This window comes from Paroedura picta, chromosome 2 (assembly GCF_049243985.1).
Source record: "Paroedura picta isolate Pp20150507F chromosome 2, Ppicta_v3.0, whole genome shotgun sequence".
In the NCBI taxonomy this organism is placed as follows: domain Eukaryota; kingdom Metazoa; phylum Chordata; class Lepidosauria; order Squamata; family Gekkonidae; genus Paroedura; species Paroedura picta.
Window position 1 is genome coordinate 149,268,918 of NC_135370.1, and position 22,546 is coordinate 149,291,463.

General features: G+C 46.0%; 1 protein-coding gene across 2 annotated transcripts; it reads left to right on the forward strand.

Annotated features, from left to right (window-relative positions):
- Positions 1–22: 22 nt before the first annotated feature.
- On the forward strand, positions 23–21,374 carry JDP2 (Jun dimerization protein 2). 2 transcript variants are annotated; one of them, XM_077323265.1, is made up of 5 exons: positions 3,541–3,583; positions 5,131–5,208; positions 15,172–15,395; positions 19,585–19,689; positions 20,258–21,374. In XM_077323265.1, the coding sequence occupies exons 2-5, from the start codon at positions 5,202–5,204 to the stop codon at positions 20,441–20,443; spliced, it is 522 nt and encodes a 173-aa protein (XP_077179380.1). In that variant the 5' UTR covers positions 3,541–3,583; positions 5,131–5,201; the 3' UTR covers positions 20,444–21,374. The 2 variants fall into 2 exon arrangements, with proteins under 2 accessions (XP_077179381.1, XP_077179380.1); XM_077323266.1 differs by lacking the exons at positions 3,541–3,583; positions 5,131–5,208 and adding an exon at positions 23–442.
- Positions 21,375–22,546: the final 1,172 nt, after the last annotated feature.

Below are 22,546 nucleotides of genomic sequence, written 5' to 3' on the forward strand. Positions count from 1 at the left end.
CCCGCCCGGCGCTCTCCTCCCCTGCGGTCCCCTCTTCCCCTCCCACCCTGACGTCTGGAGCTGGCAGCCCGGCCGGTTCCGCATTCCCGACCCCTCCCCGCCAGCCCAAGGGTGGCTATATAACCGGGGCTGATGCAACCCACCCAGCCGCCCGACACAGCCTGCGGGAGGGACGGCGAGGGACGGAGCCGCCGGGCAGCCACGGCGGGCACCGCTGCTGCTGTCGCCGCCGCCGCCGCCCAGGCGTCCCTGCGGGGGCAGCGGCGACGGCGCCTCCTCCCGGGCCCGAACTCGGCTCGCTTCGCGTCGGCCCGCCAGGCCTGGAGGGAGAGGCCGAGAGCCGCGCTCCGAGCAGGGCAGCGGCGGTGGAGCTGAGCGGGCGACCCGCCTCCCGCTGCAGCCGGGCCCCGCGGGCACCCTCGCCGCCTGCGCCTTCGGCACGGTGAGTGAGGCGCTGGACCGCGGCGGGCAGGCGGGCGGGCGGCGGGTTCAGCTTCGCGGACAGTCCGCGTGTTCTCGGGCGGCCGGGCGGGCTGCCTGCCTGCAAAGGCTGGGCTCGGACCGGAGTGTTTGGCGCCTCCGGCTGGGCCTCTTCAGCTTCGCCGCGCGCGTGGGGCAGCAGCATTCGCCTCTGCCCGAGCCCCCCGCCGCGGGCCCCTTGCCCGGGTCACCGTCGTCTTGGTTCTCCTTTACCAGCCGCGGGGCGGACTGGCAGCGAGGGCGCCCGCAGAGCCTTCCAGGGCCTTGTGAGGGACGAACGGGGCAGTGTGATGTCCTCGGGGGGGGGGGTATTCCTGATCGTTGGGTGGGAGGCTGGGGGGTAAAGTTGCTCTGGAGTTGCGGAGTGCATGGGGGTGATCCTATGCCAGATGCCAGACCACTGCAGGATGGTGACCGGCTCCTTCTAACGGGTTCCCCAGAGAGTCCTCTTCTACCTCCGTGCGGCTCAGTATTTTGGGTTGAAAAAGAAACTGGAGTTCATCTAATTTCGCCATTGCATGAAGGCAGGATCCCTCATAATGAAACCGTAGAACCGTAGGCGGATCAGCCTTTGCTGCAGCAGGGGTGTGAAGGTTCATGTGCCAGAGGCATCAGTCAGGGGTCACCCTATTACTTATCTACATAGTTCAAATAACTTGGGGGCTGCTAAATCGAGAGAGCTGCCTCTGTTTTTACCACTTTAACTCAATGTGTTCTTCTTAACCACATTATTGATTAACCGTTCCCCAGTTTCTCTTTGCCACATAGTTGAGCTGTCTCTTCTCTCTGTGCATTACTTGAAGTCTCTAAACGGTGTTGTTTCTCCCCACATATCTCTGCATCCCCAAATCTCAGCCTTTGCCATTCCAGCTTGTGGCTTATCTCTGCTCTTCCATAGTGGGTTAAGTGGGAGAAGCACCCATGGCTTTCCCTCCCCCAGCAAGGAAGCTGCAGATGGGCTGTGCATTATGGCCAGCTGACTGAAACAGGCTGGAAAAACTGTCCCTGCCTTCTCAGCTCCACTTTTGATGGGTTTAAGTAGGCCTTAGACAGTCCCACAAAGATGTGGGGAAAAGGCCACAGACATGGGAATTTGGAATTCCCCCCAGGGGATTGCAAATAGCCAGAAAAGCAGCTGTAATGTACTCCCACACTTCATGTGTTGGGCCATGGAACAAAAATGTTCAAGGTAGCAATGACTTCCCCTCCATTCTTGCATTCCATGTAGTTCTGGATTCAGTGTAATACATTTTCCTGTTGCCCACTCCTATCCTGAGCGAGGGGACCTGGGGATGTGCATTTCCTTCAGTTTCCACAGCTGCTGGATCTGGAGGAATAGTGGGAACTGGGGCTGCTCTGAGGCTGAGCCATCCTTTCATGCTAGGTATGAAGATGCTCATGGTCGGTTGTAGCCTTGGTGTCACGGACACACTCCTGATACTTCAGTGTTTTAGGGCCTTTCCCAAAGGAGTCAGAAAAGTGGTTTTGGAGATTTGCAAGTTCCACACCTTTGGGGCGTTTGTTGGTTTAGTCACACCTTTTCTGGCATGTCATGGAGTGTGAGCGTTTGGGATAGCATATTTCCAGTGTTACTGTTATTCTGCCACACAGCATCTGATGGAGCTGCTGTTACTAAGAGAACCATCAACTGCATTTATCCTTGATGGTTCTTATGCCTAAACTGTGGGCAAAATTGTCTCCTGTGAGTTTCCCCCCCTTTTTTCTTCAATGTTTTGGGCTAATACTGTTGACCTAGGTATTATAGAGACAAATATATCAGCCCTCCAGATCCATCCATGCAGATTCTGCCCTGCAACCTGTTTTCTGGTTAATGACTGAAGGATTCTCAGTCTGTTTAGACCAGCAGCAGAGGTATTTTTCCAGGCAGCTCTCTTTCTCACTTCATTGGTCTGCACATTACAGTGTGGCAGTGCAGGCTAATCACTGCATGCTTTGAAAACCAGCAAAATCTCAGTTCCAGTTGAGTGTTTGTACTTTTTGTTAACTCAGGGGGACTGAGGCTGCATATGTGTGATTCCATGAACATCCCTTCTTCTGCCAGCTAACCTGAGAAAAAGAAGGCAGCCCCTTGAGATTACCTGTTTGTTCATGCACTGTTCACTTTAGTAGTCAGGAATAAAGTGGAGTTAAAGTATTCTGAGTTTATTTCCAGAAGGCAGTTTTCTCTCTGTGTGTGCATGTGTCTCTTTTTCCCCTCCTCCCATGATCCCCCACCCCGATCCCCTGTAGAGAAAGAGGTTGGAGACCAAACTGAGAGGATAGGGAAAACCGGAGAGAGAAAAGAGCAAGCGGGAGTGTTTCCATTTCTCTTTAATGAAGGCCCTGTGGAGGTGTATTTGAAAACACAGGGTCTCCTATGCCCTCAAGGTGGGTGAGAGCACTCGTTTGGCTGGTTCCCGGGCCATATGCAGCGTATGGTGGCCAATGAAATGCGGCCTGGCTCTTTCTCTTGCTTGTCTTGGCAGCTTTCTTCATGGCTTGTATTACCAGCTCTGGAACGCAACCACTGCCAAACGCTGTGTGTGTGTGCGCGCGTTGGGGCTTGGAGAGCAAAGCAGAGCTGAGCAGAGAGAAATACTTCACTGAGTCAAGCTAGGAATTTTTCAGCTTGATTCTTGAAGCTTGCATGAAAATTTTCAGCAGGGCTTTTTTGGGGAGGGAGCATATTTCCTCTGGGAACCCATAACTTGTTTTTACATGGGGATGTCTGAGAACTGTTGCGAGAATATCAGATTCTTTATGCTCTTCCTGATAATTTAAATGTGCTCATATGCAGGTAGGTAGAGAGGACTTGAGGTCCAAATCTGCCTCTCCGAATGAGGGGCAACAATTTTGTCTGCCTTGAGATTTGGTTTGCTTTGGAGGATTTAGCAGAATTCCTTGAGAAATTCAGTGCAAATGGCCGCCTTCAGTAACTTCTGAGCTTTGTCCTCACCAAGGCCCCAGAAATAGCCTGCCTCTTCTGCAACTATTAGTGATTTCTTTGTTGTGATCCTGTAAACTTCTGCACGGCTGTGACCTTTGCTGAAGAAGAGTCATAAGTAGCACCTACCGATTGTGCTGCTGCAGAGACCGTTGTAAAGTAGGTGACCTTATATTCTCTTTGCTACTCTATCCTACCCCACTGCTGTAGGTGGTGCTGGTTGAAATCATCCTTTTTAGAAGTAATGTTTTCATGTTGTTATTTGAAGGAGAGACCGAGAAAGACCATTCTGTAGATACAACTTGTGGCTTCATGGTCTCTTTAGTGTAGTGATGGCCAAGATTGCAGGAGGTCTGAAATTGTCATGCTGCTGTGCTGGCAGTTCTCTGGAGCTGGATTCCCTTTTGAGCACATAAGTGCACCTTTTTAATGTTGCATTTGGGTTTGCAATCTGTGAGCCTTGGAGTGGAAGTCCGGATGTAAATCTTGATCCACTAATGGCCCATTCCTACCGTAGTGATTGAACACAAACTGCTGTGCCAGCTGAGGAACTAAATGGTGTAGTTGGCATGAATTGTGTAGGTGAGAGCAAACTCTGTTAGAAATACAAGGGTGTGAAGAGCTGCTAAATGAGCATGTTCATTGGATGATGAATACTGGAGGGGGGGAAAATCTTAAGCTCTGGTTCATACATTTGCCTGTATACATCCAGCTGCTCTACCTTCTTCAGCAGGCACATAGAAAGATGAATGGTTTGGAGAGGGGGCATACATCTATGTACTTAGGTCCAATGTGCATTCTTCTTCTCTCCCCCCCCCCAAAAAAAGAGGGGTGTCACACAAATTGGGGCATGTGCACACTTGAGCATGTAGATATTATTTTATTTGGGTATTCTGGAGGAGGATGTGTGTACTTGTTCTTCTATCCATATGGAGAATCTGTGGGAATCCTTGGAGAGACTATGTGATCCAAATAAGTAAAATTACGCCTGCTAGCAAGATGAGAACTAAAAATATATGCTGAACATTAGCATAAAAACCTCAAGCCTGCTGCTTGCATGTGCTCATTGGAAGGAATAGAAATCTAACAGACTATTTTTTTTGTAAATGTCTCTGAGATTATCACTGGCTTGCAAATCAATTAGTTCCATCTGAAAAATATTTACTTGCATCTTCTGGTGCTACTTTAAATGGATTCTGAAACATTCTTATTTCCTTTCCAAGCTTATAGAATCATAGAATCATAGAGTTGGAAGGGGCCATACAGGCCATCTAGTCCAACCCTCTGCTCAACTCAGTATCAGCCCTAAGCATCCTAAAGCATCCAAGAAAAGTGTGTATCCAACCTTTGCTTGAAGACTGCCAGTGATTATGGCAATCAGTGAATTTGTTATGAAATTCCACCTGCAATAGGTTCAGTGTTCTGATATGTCTTTCAACATTGAATTGTAAATTCCCATCCTTCCTAAATTTTAGTCCATTGCAGAATGAGAAGTTTGAAAATTTACCTTCAATAACTTGCTTCACAAAAATGTTTAGTTTTACTTCAAAAGCTTTCAATTCAGAATACATGTCACACACAAGCTTTCCTTTCCCCTGCAAGCCTTAGATTTAATGTGTTCAGATGCTCTGTGATATCTGGTAAGAAAGCCAAATCAAAAATCCAGGGTCAGAAAGTGCTTCTTGACATCTTCTTTTCTCCTTAAGAAAGACATCAATGTCATGATGAAGACTGAAAAAACGTTTGAGGACTTTGCCTCTACTAAGCCACCTGTTTTATGCAAGGTACAATACATCTCCATATTCTGCATCTATCTCTGAGAGAAAATTTTGAAACTGACAATGAACAAGGCCGTGATGCCTGATGTAATTAATGTTGGATACAACAGTATGCATCACGCTTCCTCACTGAAGAATCTTACTATACCAGTGAAATTGCATGGGAAGTATAACATTTAATTTCAATATATCTTCATTGCTTTTTGCAACTACACTAGTTTTGCTTCTTACCATATTTCTTGCACCATCAGTTGTGATGCTTTTCAATTTATTCCAACTCAGACCAAGATTTTCTACTGATTAGCACACCTTGAAGAATGTTTTCTGCAGTTGTGATGCCTTTCAAACTCTGTAGTGCATACAACTCTTCTGTAATTATGAAGTTGTAATCTATCCTCCTTATAAAAATTAGTAGTTGAGCAGTGTCTATATTGTTATTGGTCTCATCTGATGCCAAAGAAAAAAAAGCAAAACTTTTTGCCTTGACAACAAGTGACACATGCAGCACTTCTCCTAGTTCTTCAACAAGCTTGGTGATTATAGATGCAGATAAACTGACACAACTAACACAAGATACCTTCTCAGAGCAGATTTCCTCCATTACTTTAACCGTGTACTTTTAAACAAATTCATCATCAGAGAACGGTCTACCACTCTCAGCAGTACATTTAGCAACATGATAGCTGGTCCTTACAGTAGACAGGTTTTCTTCAACATGCTTTCTAAAATTATTTTGCTGCAAAAACATTGATTTTTTAAGATAGCTTATCTTGTTTACTTGCACCTCTCCTTGATTGAGTAGCTCTTGTGACAGGATTCAAAGTGCCTTTTAATATTGTACTCCTTTAATAATGAGACAGTTTCAAGACATATCAGGCAAACTGCTTCATCCTTGTTTAAACAAAGTACTCAGTAGTCCATTTGTCATTGAAGACATGGTGCTCATCTACAGTTTTTCATTTCTTTGAAACAACTTCCTTTTGCAGACATCTTACAGGGATTTTAGCAGAGCAGCAGTTGCCGAGTTTCAATGTTATCCTTGAATAAATAAAAATATGAGCAGTATAATTTTAGGGGCCTAACTCATCCCTTTCCCATTAAATCCACTCCACTCAACTCTAGCTGCTATTAGCTAGGGATTTTCAATTCAACCATGGCAAAGAAGAGAAGAGACCCCTGCTCTGCCCTATCCACTACAGTTCTTAGAAGCACTGGGCTATATGCACAGTCTAGGAACAAATTTAAAAAAAATGGATTGTGAATCTGGCCTACCAGATGGTTGTGTTGCAATCCTAAGTACATTGAATACTATTAGATTTTTCCTAATAAAAACAGTCCCTTGAAGTTTAAATATACACCAGCTAATACGTTTTAATTTTAATATGTTAAAATTGGGGGCCCTCCAAAAAAGGGCAAGTAGATAGAAAGAGTGAATGACGGGAGCCTTCCACCTGGGACAGAGGATATGCCATTAAGTTGGCTTCAGATTGTATGCAGGGTGCACACACACACCACTGCTTGCCATCCTCAATCTTGAGAAGTAAAATGGCAGCCAGGGGGAGGGGAATTGGCTGGAGGAAGATGTGAGAAGGGGAATCCCATAAGCTTCCCTGCTAAGAGAGGGGCCACTCACCGGCTCCTGCAATCACAGATGTATAAGAAGACTCCTAGCTAAAGTGAGGAAGGGAAGAGAGGCAGAAGAAAGCAAGGCCAGAATTCAGAGCAATCAGCTCTTATTGTGGAAGGAAGAATGCTTTTGCTTGTAGCAGCAGCCTCACCAGTAACTTTGGAAGTCACTAGTTTGATGGGTGGAGCCTCTACAAATGTTCAGTATGCAAAATAATTTGTATCCTTTTTTTACAAAAAATATTAGGCATTTTACTGTCCCTTTCCAGCCTTTAATTTTTGCAAAAGCAGACCTGACATCTCTTGAACCCATTCATACAGCATCTTTACCTTCCTTATATACATAAATAGTTTTAATATTGTAATCCATGGAGAGGGCGAGTTGAAAAGCTGAGTGGTATGAGAGCCAGTTTGGTGTAGTGGTTAGGAGTGCGGCATGCCAGGTGGCATGCCAGGTTCGATTCTGCACTCCCCCACATGCAACCAGCTGGGTGACCTTGGGCTCGCCACGGCACTGATAAAACTGTTCTGACCGAGCAGTGATATCAGGGCTCTCTCAGCCTCACCCACCCCACAGGGTGGCTGGTGTGGGGAGAGGAAAGGGAAGGTGATTGTAAGCCGCTTTGAGCCTCCTTCGGGTAGAGAAAAGCGGCATATAAGAACCAACTCTGCTTCTTCTGCTTCTTCTGCTTCTTCTTCTGCCTGAGCTTTGCTGGCTAGCAAAGCACCTAGAATGGCCAAAATGCTATTATGGAGAATATAAGAACAAGAGGGGGCTGAGAGAAGGAACCATGGAGACCAAAACAATGTTGCTATTGTCTTTTTTGCAAGAAACGGACAGGATGAACAGCAGTAGATGATGCCTCTTGGGCCAGGAAGAACAGTATGGGACAGGAAGAACAGAGGGAAAATGCAGAAGACAAGCAGGTTGGAGGGTCTCACAGAAAGAGGTTGGGAGCCACATGTAGTCCATGGGCTTCAGGTTTGGGACCCCTGTTCTAGACTATAAGCTGTTGAGAATCCAAACACCCTTCATCAGATCTGATGAAAGCAATTTTGACTCTTGAAAGCTTTTACCCTGCTAATTATGTTGGTCTTTACTTGAATTTGTTTTTCAGCTGCAGACCTACATGGCAACCCAACTTAAACTCTCTCCCAGTTTGTGGAATCCCTTCCAAGCTGAGTTTCTATTTGGTATTCTTGTACAATAGAGTCATAGACTCATAGAGTTGCAAGGGACCATACAGGCCATCTAGTGCAACCCCCTGCTCATTGTAGGATCAGCCTAAAGCATCCAGGGTAAGTATCTGTCCAGCTGCTGCTTGGAGACTGTCAGTGAGAGGGGAGCTCACCACCTCCTTAGGCAGTTGATTCCACTGCTGAACTACTCTGTGAATTGTTTTTCCTGATAGCTAGCTCTTTTAAAATATCAACACTCTTTTAAGATCCCATCATCTTAAAAAATGAGAGCTAGAGTGGTATAGTGGTTAGAGGTATCAGACTAGGATTTGGGGGACCCAGGTTGGAATCCCCAAAATGCCACAGAATCTTTCTGAGTGACTTTGGGCCAGACGCACACTCTCTGCATAGCTTACCTTACAGGGCTGCTGTTAGAAGAAAATGGAGGAGAATGACGTAAACTACTTAGAGTCCTCATTGGGAAGAAAAGCAGGGTATAAATTAAGTAAATAATTGTGTGTTTTTATCAGGAGGATAATCCTTTTAGGACTAAATCGAACCTCATGTTTGGACTCCTGTATGTCCAAATCAACTTTACTGTCAATTTACTAGAAGGGGCAAAGGTGGAGCCAATTAAAGGCTTCTTATGGTAAATTGGTGTGTGTGTGTTTGTGTGTGTCTCCTCCCCAATTTGTACTTTTTCACCCCCCAAAAATTGTGGGTGTTACTTCTGATCTTGGAACCTTAATAGAAAAGATACAGCATTTAAAAGGCAGTTTTAGGGAGAGAAGTGTGGGTAGTAGAAAGTTTCAGCATCTCCACGTGACTGTAGTTTTCACTTTATAGCAGCTTGATAGTTGAATCTCTTCTGACACCATCATACCTGATATAACAGGCTTCAGTATTTCTTATTGAGAGAAAAATTCTGTCACAAACTAGGGCCCATTCTGCACACGTATAATGTTCTTTAACACAGGACAACCCAGCTCGTTTGTAAACTGAAGGGGATTATATAGAATAATCACTTAGTTGGTGAGGAAGGGGTGATAGAAAAAGGAACAGGAACTCTGTACTAAATAATGAAAAGGCTTACATATGGGGAGGGAGTAATCTATGTTTGCAGTAGTGCTATATAAGTAGCAGGAAATTCAGTGCTGACCTTTGCTAAGTGTTCTGGCCCATCTGAATTCTTGATTGTCTTCTCTGCCCAGCTCCAGATTTTGCTGCTTTCCAAGTCTATTGTTTCTATCTCCACCAATCCACGTAGCTTCAGGCTGGGGATTCACTGTGAGACTAAGGCAGCTTTCCCCAATCCCTGGTCCGGGGATCAGTTGGTTCCGGGCCGCAGCTCTTCCTCGTCCTCCTCCCCGGCTGCTGCCTCAGGGGCTGCCCTACCATTCTGCCGCCGGCTCACCTTTGATGTTCTCCAGCAGCCGCCATAGCTGGGGCTCCCCCTTGGCGTGGCACTGCGCAGCTGCTGCAGGCAGCGCCCCCCAGTTGGCGGCGGGAAGTCAGGGGTATCGGCAGGAAAACAAGTGGAGCAGGGGCTCAGGTGGCGGCAGTGACGTCAGTCGGCAAAAGACTACCCCCCCTCCCTGGCCTCAGTAAAATTGTCAAGTGTTGACCGGTCCCCGGTGATAAAAAGGTTGGGGACCACTGGACTAAGGGACAGAGCTGGGATTATTTCAGCTGAAAGTGATTGCACACTAGCTAATCTTAAAACGACCTGTCTAACTGCAGAAGCAGCTTTGCAGAATGAATGCTGATGGCCAGATATTCTTTTGCTGGATTTGTATTTTACTAAGTTTATTACTCATTCAATTCAATGCCAGGATGGCAGATTGTCTATTTACTGTGAGGTACTTCTTTGAAGGTGTGTTCCTACCATCCAAGTAGAAGTAAACAGATAAAGCAGATCAAAATCCTTCTCTGCAGGAAACAAGGTCTGCATTCTAGCCGGGTAGGGAAGAGACGTTCCAGACAGATTAACTGTATTAGTCTGTTGTGGCAAAATAAAGCAGAAGAGCAGTGGCATCTTAAAGACTAATGAACATTTATCCCAGCATCAGCTTCTGTGAGTCAGAGCTCACTTCGTCAGATGCTGTGAAGAGGAAATCACTTTGTACAAGACAAGACAAACAGAACCCACCCCCAGGCTGTGCCCTGTTAAAATTTCATTAATGGAGAGGCTTAATGGCATAGCCTTAAAGCATAATTTACACCCTTCTAAGTCCATTGAAGTTCACAGGCTTAAAGGGGCGTAACTCTGCTTAAGTTTGCACAGGCTGGACTGAGGCAGACGATAATGGGGTTGAATTATCCTAAGGACAACAGCAAGGCGCTTGTTCGTATCTAGCCCTTTTTGTGCGAGCATCTTTATAAGTAAAGTGAAACAGTAATGGGAGCTCTGAGGTATTATGCCCAGATTCAAGTATTTCTCTCCTGTTTTATAATGGAAAGAGCTTTTTAAAAAAAGCCTCCATGTTACTTTCATGACAATTTGTAAACACCCTCCTGATTTAGTTAATGTGTCCGACTCTGTGATGATGTAATGTGGGAGATCTATGTTTGGGATCTTGTACTTTTTTTGTTTTAGTTCTGTACAGCCAGAAAGCTAGGAGTAGGGAGATCGATTGTAGTTGTGGTGCTAACAGAGCAGGTATTAGTTCCATGGGGGAGCAGAGTACCAGTATCATGTGAATACCTGTAAATCTCTCTCTGTGGGGCAAATAACATTTCTGAGGTATGTTGACTGGAAAAGCAGCACAGGAGAAAGATGGTTAGAACCTCTCTCAGGGGCATGGTCCCGACTCTTGGTCCTCCTCAGCTGCTTTGATCTGGAAAAAAACCCTCAGGAGATCCTCATTACAGATGTGCCACATTATTGGGCTTGTTCTGAAAGTGTGAACCTGTGGAATAGCATCATGGTCCTAGGAAACATGTGATGGAAGGACTCTTCAGAGTGCTGTACCTGCTGGGAATTATGTCTTGGTTTCCTGGCTTGATGAAATTGAATTGCATCTTGAAATTAAACATTCTGAAGTGGAAGTTAAAGGCCAGCACAAATGAGTAGCCATGAGATTTGCAGCCACTGAGCACTTGAATTGGTTTGGGTCCATAATGCTGGGCCCATAATTCTTCTTGCTGCTTTCTGAATTGCACCCTGCAAATCCAGTGGAAGGCACACCTTGTCCACAGGAGAAAACGTGAGGTACCTGCAGTGCTGCATTTGCAGCAGATGTCCATGGGAGAGCACAACTTATTTATTTAGATATTTATATTTATGTCCTGTTTTTCTTCCCAATGGTAGCTGCAAAGTAGCTTACAGCATCATTCTCCCCTTCTCTGTTTTAGCCTCCCAAAAGTCACCTTGGGTTGTAGGTTAGGTTGAGAAAGAGAGATTGGCCTAGGGTCAAGAACTGAGCTTCTGGGGCATAGTGGGGATTTAAATCTGTTCCTTGCAGAACTTAATTCAAAACTCTAACCACTATACCACACTGGCCATTGGTCTGGATCCTTTATACAGATGTAGGATGCAAATGTTTTCACATGTTGCAAGCTGTGATCCCAGAGGATAATCTGTTTCTTGAGAGCTAATCTTAGCTCTCAGTCCTAGGACACAAAACTTGGGGGCATTGCTTTCAAAGTCCTCCTAAAAGGAAGTACAGTTCAGATAGTGGCTGATGTGGATCAGGCCACTGTCTAAATGGCTAAGAATTCTAAATTGCAGATATGTGTAGGAATCTCAAGAAGGTAAACTATGTTGACTTCTGGACTGTCTTGACAATTGCTGGCCTGGAAAATGTCTCCCAGGCTTGTCTAAAAGGCGGTTCTTTTTCCAGGGCTAATAGTGGCAGCTTCCTAATAGCACTGTTTTAGCACCAGCAACAATCCTGTGACAGTAGCGTGTGAGGAGGTGGAGGAAGCCCGTATTTTAAATATACGATTAAAGGAATAATACATTTTGAGGCCCAGTTTATGACCTAATCCATGCCCTGTGGGTGGCCATGTATGCAGGCAGTCCTGGCCGATGCAGAGGAGAGGAACCAGGAAGGAAAAGAGGATTGGGCACATTGGTCAGATGGGAATCCTGTCTGCACAGCAGCATTAGAGGAGGAGGGAAAGAAGCAGGGCTGGGGGAATGGCATGCCACTACTGTGTGAGAGGCTGTGGGTTTTCTTTGTGTTGCAAGGATCAACGCTGTGCAGAATGAAGAAATCGACGGAGTCTTAGGTTGCCAGGCATTTTGCAGGCTTGAACAGAGTCTTCTGAACAACAGTGCTCACCGGGGCTCTCCTTTTTCACATTTACAGGGATGCCATAGATTTAGACAGCATCTGGTTTCTGGAGAGAAGTGTCTTTATAACAACCCACCAAGGGAGTGGGTTTAAAGAGAGACAAGGCTAACTTTTTAGTCCATTTGGAAAGACCTTCCTTTAAACCACCTGAATTATGGATTGCCTGTGTGTGTAAAGTGCTGTCGAGATGCGGCTGACTGATGGAGACCCCAGCAAGCAGAGGCTGTTTGCCGTGGCCTGCCTCTGCAGAGTCTTCCTTGGCAGTCTCCTTTCCAAGTACCAGCCCTCCTTAGCTTCTGAGAACTGATGACATTGGTGCCTTCCCTCCCCGTGGATTGTCTATAGCCATCTAAATCTGTGTTCTCAGTTTGTTAACACTGCTTTAGCAGTTAATTGGTATAATTACAGTGATTAGTCATGTGATTCCCCCCCCCCTGTTCTTTCAGTCCTAAACAAAGTGACCCCCCCTCCCTGTAAGCCCATTAACTTCAGTGAATTTAGGCTAAACTGTTGGTGTGTGAATCTCTTACTGATTTTATTGGGGCTGATTGCAGCCCTAAGCTCCCTTTTAGGATGTAAGTAGGACTTGTTTCCTAGTAAACACGAATGTCGGTGGCTGCATATGTGCTTAACTTTCTAAGTCCAGTTGATTTCAGTGGAATTTATACACTTTGGGCTAGGGCAAACACTGATTCATTTGAAATGTGTTGGAGCAGAGTTTATGGATACCACGGGCTGCCAAAAAGACAAAGAATTGGGTTCTAGATTGAATCAAGGCTGAATTCTCCTTAGAAGCTAAGATAATTAAGCTGAGGCTACTGTAGTTTGGTCTCATCATAAGACAAGTAACTGGAAAAGACAATAATGCTCGGAAAAGTTGAAAATAGCAGGAAACAAGGAATACCTAAAGTGAGATGGATTGACTTCAATGAAAAAAGCCACAGCTTTTTGTTTGCAAGACCCAAGCAATGCTGTTGAAGATAAAAAGCTTTGGAGGACATTAATTCATAGGGTTGTCATGAGTTGTAAGCAATTTGACAACACTTAACACACATACACAAATGGTCATCCAAGTGTCTCTGGATTCAAATGGAATTTTTGTATTTAACTTACTCTGGAATGTGCCCATAGTTCTGAGATCAAGTGGAATGTAACTGTAGAAACATGGGATTCAGGTGGGTAGCCATGTTGGTTTGAAGCAGCAGAACAAATTTTGAGTCCAGTGGCACCTTTAAGGCCAACAAAGTTTTTTTCAAGGTATACGTTTTTGCATGCATGCACAATGATATTGTATCTGAGCAAGTGTATGTGCACATGAAAACTCACTGTATCTGAGAAAGTGTGTATGCACATGAAATCTCATACCTTGAATAAAAGCATTGTTGGTCTTAAAGGTGCCACTGGGCTCAAAATGTATTCTGCATAAACATAACCATTTATGATGGCTGTTGAGCAAAAGAATGGGCACAAGAATATCCTAAATAAACAATTTCCATTGAAAATGATTTTTAATATTATTTTTCTTAAAGTAGTTGTCATAAACTCTGGTTCTTACCTCACACTTGATAGTATCAAACATTTGTCCTTCCTGACTTTTCCTAACCTCTTGGAGAGATGGTAGTTACAGATGAGTATTTGGATTTAGTGGCAGAGCAGTATCTGTCTCATTAGTGTTGATCTTACCTTGGATATGAAGTTTATCTTATTTCTTCTGCTTTTTGTATTCACTGAGTTGGAGTTCTGGATTTCTATCCTATCCTTTTCAAACACATTGTGTGTTGCCATATTGCTGGTAGGCTGGAAGATAGGGCATGGGAATGCTACCCCCCCCCCCAATGGCATCTTTATATTGTAACTTTCGATTAAATTGATAATTTGCCTTGAATCATAGAATCATAGAGTTGGAAGGGGCCATATAGGCCATCTAGTCCAACCCCCTGCTCTACGCAGGATCAGCCCAAAGACTGCACCTGATATAACTCCAACCTTCCTAGTCTTAAATAACTGGTGTGGTTAGCTTGCTAAATTCCTTTTAAGCTGTCTGTCGCTTAATCATTCTTGAGGTAGCATGGTGTAGTGGTTAAGAGCTACAGCTTCTAATCTGGTGAGGCAAGTTTGATTCCCAGCTCCTCCTCCACATGCAGCCAGCTAGGTGACTTTGGGCCAGTCACAGCCCTGATAGTGCTTTTCTGACTGAGCACACCAGTCAGGGCTCTCTCAAGTCTCACCTGCCTCACAGGGTGCCTGTTGTGGGGAGAGGAAGGGAAGGCTATTGTAAGCTGCTCTGAGACTCCTTTAGGCAGTGAAAAGCGGGGTGTAAAAACCAACTCCTCTTCTTCAAATATACTGAACAACCTGATTCCTAGATTAAGCAATCATTGCCTTGTAAATTTTTGTTAAAAAGCAAAATTCACAAAACTGGTTATATCGTCCTCTGGCATAGTAATCAATAAACTCTTCCTTTTCTCTGCCCAGCAGCCTACATACTTGACTAGAGAGTAGTATGGATTTGGGATTGTAATACAAAATACTTACTGTTCGGTAATCTTAGCTTTGATAAGGTTTTATTTCAGCCAACTACCTACCTTGGTGTTATCTTCCCACCAACTTATGTAACCATTGCACAGCATTACAGCTACAGTATGAATGGGATTTCTTAATAACAGACTTGTGTTCAACTGGATTTCATTCAGAGGGTCAGAATGACCTCCTTGAAAGACATTTCTTCACTGCACTGAAAGCCAGACTTAATACGGATTGGTTTTCTTGTGACAAGATACTTGGACAGAAACAAACAAATTGTTCCCTGAATGTTATAGCTGCTTAACTTTTGTAGTGACTATTGGTTGCTGTTTCTTTCTTCTAGACTGTGGGATTGTATCTCTTGCCATGATGCCTGGGCAGATTCCAGACCCATCCCTGACAGCTGGAGCTCTGCCTGGCCTTGGCCCCTTGACGGGACTACCTGGTACCACCTTGACAGCAGAAGAGTTCAAGTATGCTGACATTCGCAACATCGGAGCCATGATCTCACCGCTGCATTTCCTGGAAGTGAAACTGGGGAAAAGGCCTCAGCCGGTGAAAAGTGAGGTGAGTTTCAAAGAGATGTTGCCAGGCGCCAGCTGTTCCTGTAGAATGTTGCCTCCAGCGATCCAGAAGCAGGGATTTTTCCTACTGACGTATCATTTTAACAATGATCCACCAAGCCAGCTTCCATGAACCATAACTAAGCAAATGAAATTGTAGGCACAGTTTTAAACAAACCTGGCTACCTGTTTCAAGGGGCTTACCTTCTGATCCGTGTAGGCTGTCTTTCATGATGAGGTGTTGGCAAGACTGATGTGCCTCCATTTTGTTGGCATCTCTCCTTCCTCTTTTGCCAGTATTTGGGCAAATTTCCTTTGGCAGAGGTGGAATGCTCTTCCACATTTTACAGAAAATCTCCAGGGTGGAGGTGGGCTGGTGAAAAGAATTTCAATCCTTGGCAGGTCCGCATCTGAGCCCCCTCTAACAATGGCTGGCTAATCAAGGAAAGAGCTAAGGTATGCAGGACCTTTAGAAGAAGCAAACCCAACACAGCAAGACGAAGGCACCATGGCTATTATATTGTATATTTAGACCTAAGCAAAGCTATAATCTAGGGAAAGGCTGCCTTCATTCCCTTCATACCAAAGATTCTTTCACAGCCGGTTCTTGTTTGAATGGACCACTTGAGCTCCATTCACATCTCCAGCCACTCTCCTTTTTCTCTGGTTGGACAAGTGGGACATCCGCCTTGCCCTGCCCCCCCTGGGCCAGTCGGAAGCACTAAATCTAATTTCCACCCTCCTCCCTGCAAGTCTGCCAAAGCCAATTTTTATTCTGTGCTTGTGCTCAGTCCCTATAACTAAGTTCCCCTTCCCTAAATTCATACACACTGCCAGTTTGCCTGCACAGACCACTCTGCACCCTCCTGTCTTTGAGTCCTGGGTTTTGATATGTTGATCCTCATTCCTCACTGCCTGGATCTTCTGTTCTCTCTGATAATTCTGATTTTTTCTCCTTTACAGCCTCTGTTTTCCTTTTTAAGCCTGCTTTAGAACTTTCCATTTCTATGCCAAACCTCTGAGCACACCATATTTATTCCCCTCTCTTTCGGCCTCACTCTGAGCCCTGTTCAAACATGGTGCCCTGCACACACGTATGTTTGATAACAGAGCTGCTGTGTGTGAGTTTCCTTCTAAGGCCAAACTACACATAGTAAAGTAGATGCGTGATCAGATATCCTGCGTCTTAGATTAGAGACAAGTGAGATGCACCTAATAAGTGACAGACACAGTGTAATAAGTATCAGCTGCTGTGAGGGTCTTACTTTCCAAACAACAGAATAATAATAAGTCCAAAAGACAATGAAAATTGGAGACAAGCTTCTCCTTTTGCAGTGGCTCTCAACCTGGGGGTCAGGACCCCTTTGGGGGGTTGAACAATCCTTTCACAGAAGTCGTGGCAGCGCAAGCAGCTTGGCTGTGGGGGGGCGCCATCCAGTGTTCCCCAACCCCCGGGCCGCAGCCCGGTACCGGGCCGTGGAGCCCTCAGCACCGGGCCGCAGTGGGGTGGGGGAGATGTGGGCGCCGGCGCACCAGTGGACATGCCTCCCTCCCCATTGCAGTGCGGCACTCCCTACCCTGCGCTGGGAGCGATCGGCCGCTTTGGTGGCCGAGTCGCTCAAGCCTAGCCACGCTGGGGGAGAAGGGGGAGCGGCAGCTCTGCGCCTGCGTGTTTGTGGCCTCTGGTGAGCACTGCGGGGGTGGAGGCGCGAGCGCAAATGCGCAGGCATGGCAGTTCTGCACCTGCGCGTTTGTGCCTACCGACGAGCGCCACTCTCCCCCCCCCCCCCCCCCGGTCCCAGCCAGAAATAGGTTGGGGACCACTGATCTATACAACATCCTTGCGGGGTAGATCGAGATAGAGCGTTCATCTGTCTGGAGCAATGGAAAAGAGTGAGATCAGCATGGTGGGACAAGAGGAGGAACTGAACTGAGAAACCCCGAGAAAAAAAATTATATACAATCATGAACAATGGATCTTCATGCCATTGGTCGGTTTCGGTTTAATTTCTGTGAAAGAACACTTGCATAATTTTATGGATGGGGGTCACCACAACAAGACGAATCGTATTAAAGGGTCAAAGGCATTAGGAAGGTTGAGAACCACTGTCTTATGGCCTAGTGCTAAAACAGTGGAAGTTTTCCTTCACAGCAATAGCTTAATGGGTAACAACGAATGTACATATTTACAGATTCAAATGGGTAGCCGTGTTGATCTGAAATAGCACAATAAAATCAGAGTCCAGTAGCACCTGTAAGACCAACAAAGATTTATTCAAAGTGTGAGCTTTCGTGTCTGAGGAAGTGTGCATGCACTTTGTTGGCCTTAAAGGTGCCATTGGACTCAATTTTGTTGTGCAGGTTCAGGATTGTTACAGAGATCTAGTACAGAGGCCAGGCTGGAAGTCTCTGCTTTGCTTATTCTGTGAAGGTACTGGATTGTCTTCGCTAAGCTGCTGTCAGACTTCGTTGGGAGGGAGGGAGGGGAGTTATTATGATTATAGCTGCAGAGATAATGCATATGAAGCACCCTGAACACTCAAAAGGATATATGTGTAAAATAGGATCCCTATTCAAGATTCCCCGCCCCCAAACACACACTCGCTTTTGATCAATGAGTAGGGCTGAAATAGTTGTACCGTTGTCCAAGTTGTCCTGGCTCTTTCCACACAGGGTGAGAGAAAATATTATTGGTAAACTTACAGGAAGCGTAAAAAAAAATATTTTGCACTTAAGAGAATCTGTATGCTTCTTTTATTATCCTTCAAAAAGCACACATATTTAGCATTTGGTAAGTTTCATTGCAAGGATGAATCTTGATTTTAGTCCAGTAAAGTAATAAAGCTTTAAAAAGTGTCAACAGCCTTAATCCCAAGGGGCCTTTACCCTAAGGAGTCTTGTCCTTGCCCAGAGAAAATGTAAGTTCCCTCCCTCCCTTGAGGCTCAGGGCAGCTTACGAAGTTTAAAATATACAACATTTATAAACAGGTTTCAAAACTCTAAAATTCATAATTAAATTTAAAATCAAACTCATCCATTCCACCTTGATGGCGCCTCCTCTCCATGGGAGTTAGATGGTCACCGAACAGATGGGGCCATATAAGTTATTGGAGAAGTCTTTTGGGGTGGACTTTCAATGCTTGCCCACAAAGAGAAGCCCATGGACCGTGGATGCCATTCAGGAAGCTCAGACTGGACTGCTGGAGAAGGGAATACATCCTGTGGCACCAGAAGGGAAGGGCCATGGCTCAGTGATCCAGGAACTGCTTCACAGGCAGAAGGTCCCAGAAAATTCAGTCCCTGGGAGCTCTGTTAACTAGGATAAGGTGGTAGCTGATGTGGCCCTGGTGTGGATGGCCCAGGTTAATCCTGTCTTGGAAGCTAAGAGGGTTGGCTCTGAGTAGTCCTTGGATAGGAGGCCACCAAGGAAGTCCAGGGCAAGGAAGATGCTGGGCAATAGCAGGCAATGGCAGACCACCTCTGTTCATCTTTTGCCTTGAAAACCCTCCAGGTTGCCAGAAGTGGGCTGGGACTTGATGGGTCCCTCCCGCCACAACTGCTCAAGCAAAAAAGATATTGACTTGAGATCCTGGAGAGCTGCTGCCAGTCAGAGTGGACAAGGCTGCCCTGGGTTGACCAAAGATTTGAGTCAGCGTAATGCAGCTTCACAGGTGCTTTTTACACAACAGGGGTGCCTACCGAGGCTTATGACTTAGAGCAAGAAAACAGATTGATCTGATTTTTCCTTGATTGTAAAACTGATTCCTTCTTCAGAGGTTAAGAGTATTTGGTGGCCCTCTCTGCATTTGCACACAGCTCGAACACTGATTTGGAGTACCATGAATATTGAACATAGGGGCCTTGTAACAATTTTTGGAATCATGCTGCATCAACGAAAACGGTTTCCTAGTAATCAAACTGGCGTGGGACCATAAAAGCATGCTTGCTCTTCATCTGCAAAGTCCATTGAAGTCGGTGGGCTTAGAAGGGTGCGACTCTTTAGGATATTGCACTATTAACGTTTACATTCCTGAAAGCTGCAGCCTAATCCAAGCTCAGCAGTCCGTGAGATCTGTGCAGCAAAGCCCACGAGGAATAGCCAGTGCCAAGGCAGAAAGAGAAGCTGGAGCGCTGGCTTCCTTTCCGTCTGGATGTAGCAGCAAGGTTGTTTGTCTCTCTCTCTCTCTCTCTAGTTAGACGAAGAAGAGGAAAGGAGGAAAAGGCGCCGAGAGAAGAATAAAGTTGCTGCGGCTCGGTGTCGGAACAAAAAGAAGGAGAGGACAGAATTCCTGCAGCGGGTGAGTGGTGTGACAGAGCCCACGGCTTCCATGTAGAGACTTAGTTGAAGAAGATGCCCCACATGTTCCTAACAGTGACCTCTTGCGGTGGGTTGTGCTTATGGGACTAGAAAGGGCCCCCTCAAAGCACAAGCAAGTGTATCTGTTTGGTTGGGCACCTGGGTGTCCCTCTGCGTAGCTCCCCTGTTAAAATGTAGCTGAAGACGTCGGGTTCCGGTTGAAGTCCCCGTGGCCTTCCTCCTCTGGGTGTTGTGTGAACGTTTGACCATGTGGCATGAACAGGGGAGCTTGGCTCTTGGGAGTGATGGCAGGACTTCTGCCTGGGCCCTGGGAACACTTGAAGTGTCTGTATCCAGAGGTCAGATCGCTGGGCTTTCTGTCTGGCAGCATCTCTGCAGGGTTTGGGGCAGAGGTCTCTCACATCATCTCCTGCCTGATCTGTTCAGCTGGAGATGTCGGGGGACTACTTGCCAAGCAGGTGCTTTGCCAGTCAGCCACAGCCCCTCGCGTGGAGTCACCCCTGCGGACCGTGCAACTTAAATCTTCCTGTTTCCTTGGTCCTCCTTAGGAATCGGAACGCCTGGAGCTCATGAACGCCGAGCTGAAAGCCCAGATAGAGGAGCTGAAGCAGGAGAGGCAGCAGCTGATCTTGATGCTGAACCGCCACCGCCCCACTTGCATCGTGCGGACAGACAGTGTCAAAACGCCCGAGAGCGAAGCCAACCCGCTGCTTGAGCAGCTAGAGAAGAAATGAAAGGGGGCCCGGTGGGTCAGGGACCAAAAGCCCAAGCAAGATCTTTTTGGCAGTCTCTCATCTATGTACTGTACAAAGAACTCTGCACCAAAGATTGGTGCAAACGGAACACAGTGTGCTTCCTTGGGGATGACATGCGACAACCAAACGGAGGGAATGTAGACGGTGGCCACAGAAAGAGCGGTAGGGAAGCCGGTCTCCTGGCCCGGCGGGCTGCTGTGAGGGCTCACCTGGAGCCTCAACGTGGCTCTTCAATCGATTTGCCGGCCTTGGAGAACCTTCAACACAGCCATTGGAGTCCATCTGAGCCCGGAACATGTTGGAGCATGGGGAGGCGGTGGTGCGGCTTCCCCCTTCTCACAGCTGGACAAGGGGAGGCGGAAGTGGGCCGCAGGCAAAGCTGCCCCGGCATTAGTTCCCGCGTCCTTCCACTCTGCATCCCGGCCTGTGTTCTCTGCACTGTCTTCAGAACTAAACGAAACCAGAAACCAAGAATGGCAAACACTTGACACAAGTCCTGTCTCATTGCTTGGCCTGTCTGTGGCACTGTGGCGCAGGCGCCCCCCCACAAGCACACCCTCAGTATAATGTTTACAGCCCAGCTGTCCAGGCCATGCCTTGAAAATGCACATTTTTACACTTTTTTATATTTTTTACAAAGGTTTTTTTTATACAGCAGTCTCTATATGGATTTATATAATCACTAGATGTGATCCCATAGAAATGTATGTTATTATGGTCTCTTTGTTACATATGCATATGCCACAGTTATCTCCATTGTGTTACTTATGTTGGTGGCATCGGCTCCTCTCCCTTGGCATGCTGGGAAACGGGCCTGGGCCTCACACGGGCTCTGCTGCCATGTCCATCCATGTATGTCATTCATAATACTCAGTCCTGTATCTCTCAGTAAATGTTAAACTTTTACTTATCCTTCACTGTCTTGTGCTTTGTTCAGTGGTTCACTCCCCTGGATTTATTGTAGTTACAGGCTCACGGTGGGGTGTGCTGAGTACAGAGCCTATCAGATGGCATTACATACTTAGTTGTAAAAAACGCTAGCGATTGGGAGCCTGCAAAGAAAACTGCGTCAATACTGGTTTCTTTAGATACTTATCCCCCCTTTCTTCTCCCCTGAGTACTCATGGTACTCTGATGCCAAGTAAAAGTGGCTGACCTTCCTTCCTTCCTTCCTTCCTTCCTTCCTTCCTTCCTTCCTTCCTTCCTTCCTTCCTTCCTTCCTTCCTTCCTTCCTTCCTTCCTTCCTTCCTTCCTTCCTTCCATCCCTGAAATAAAGGAGTCAGGAATGTCGGCTGGAGGTGCACCCTACAGGGGAAAGGAATGTTAGTCTCTTAGCATGGCTCTGTGGTGTTTCATATCAAACACCTGTCAGTCTATGCAAAAGTGGGAAATGTTAGAATATTTAAACATAGGCTAAGTTATTTTTAATTGCTGCTTGCTGTTCGTTCAGGTGTGGGAGGAGGGAATATTGCATTTAATGTGAAGTGGAGAGTATTTGAGGTTGGTTTCATTCCTGAGGGTCATTCCTTTTAGTTTCACTAGGGAAAAACAGAATGAGTGAAAATCATGCAAGTGGCTGTTGTACTGTACCATTGAATCATTCCCCAAAATTGTTTGTAATGAAAATCAAAGCTTGTGTTGATTTTCACACAGGATAATGCATGTAGGAAATTAAGAAGTGGGAATTTCCAAGGGAATTAGGCATGCCTTCTGTGAAGAAGTCCTTTATTTAAGTATTTTTAGTTTACTGTTCTTGATTTTCAAGGTGTCTTTCAACAAATTTTATAACAATGATAAAATTTCAAAAATTCCATTCAAAACTCATAATTATAACAACCCCAGATTAAAACCTCTTGACATTGCATCAGCCAGTCAGTCCTCAATCCCAAGTAATAAAATTTATTTTGCAATGAGATGAGCCTTGAATAAGCTCAGGAGGTATACCTGCAGTTTGGGGGGGGGGGTAGCCACCAAGAAGGCTCAACTCTGTACAGCTGCTGTCTGAACTTCGTGGAAGGAGGGAATTTGAAGCTCAGTCCTCAAAGAAGAATGGGACTTCCTTCTAGAGAGAGGAAACCTGTG

Bases quoted from the DNA above. Each gene is read 5' to 3' on its own strand.
- JDP2 (XM_077323265.1), top strand. The intron at 15,396-19,584 runs GTGAGTTTCAAA...CTCTCTCTCTAG, and splicing joins CTCAGCCGGTGAAAAGTGAG to TTAGACGAAGAAGAGGAAAG. The intron at 19,690-20,257 runs GTGAGTGGTGTG...GGTCCTCCTTAG, and splicing joins GGACAGAATTCCTGCAGCGG to GAATCGGAACGCCTGGAGCT.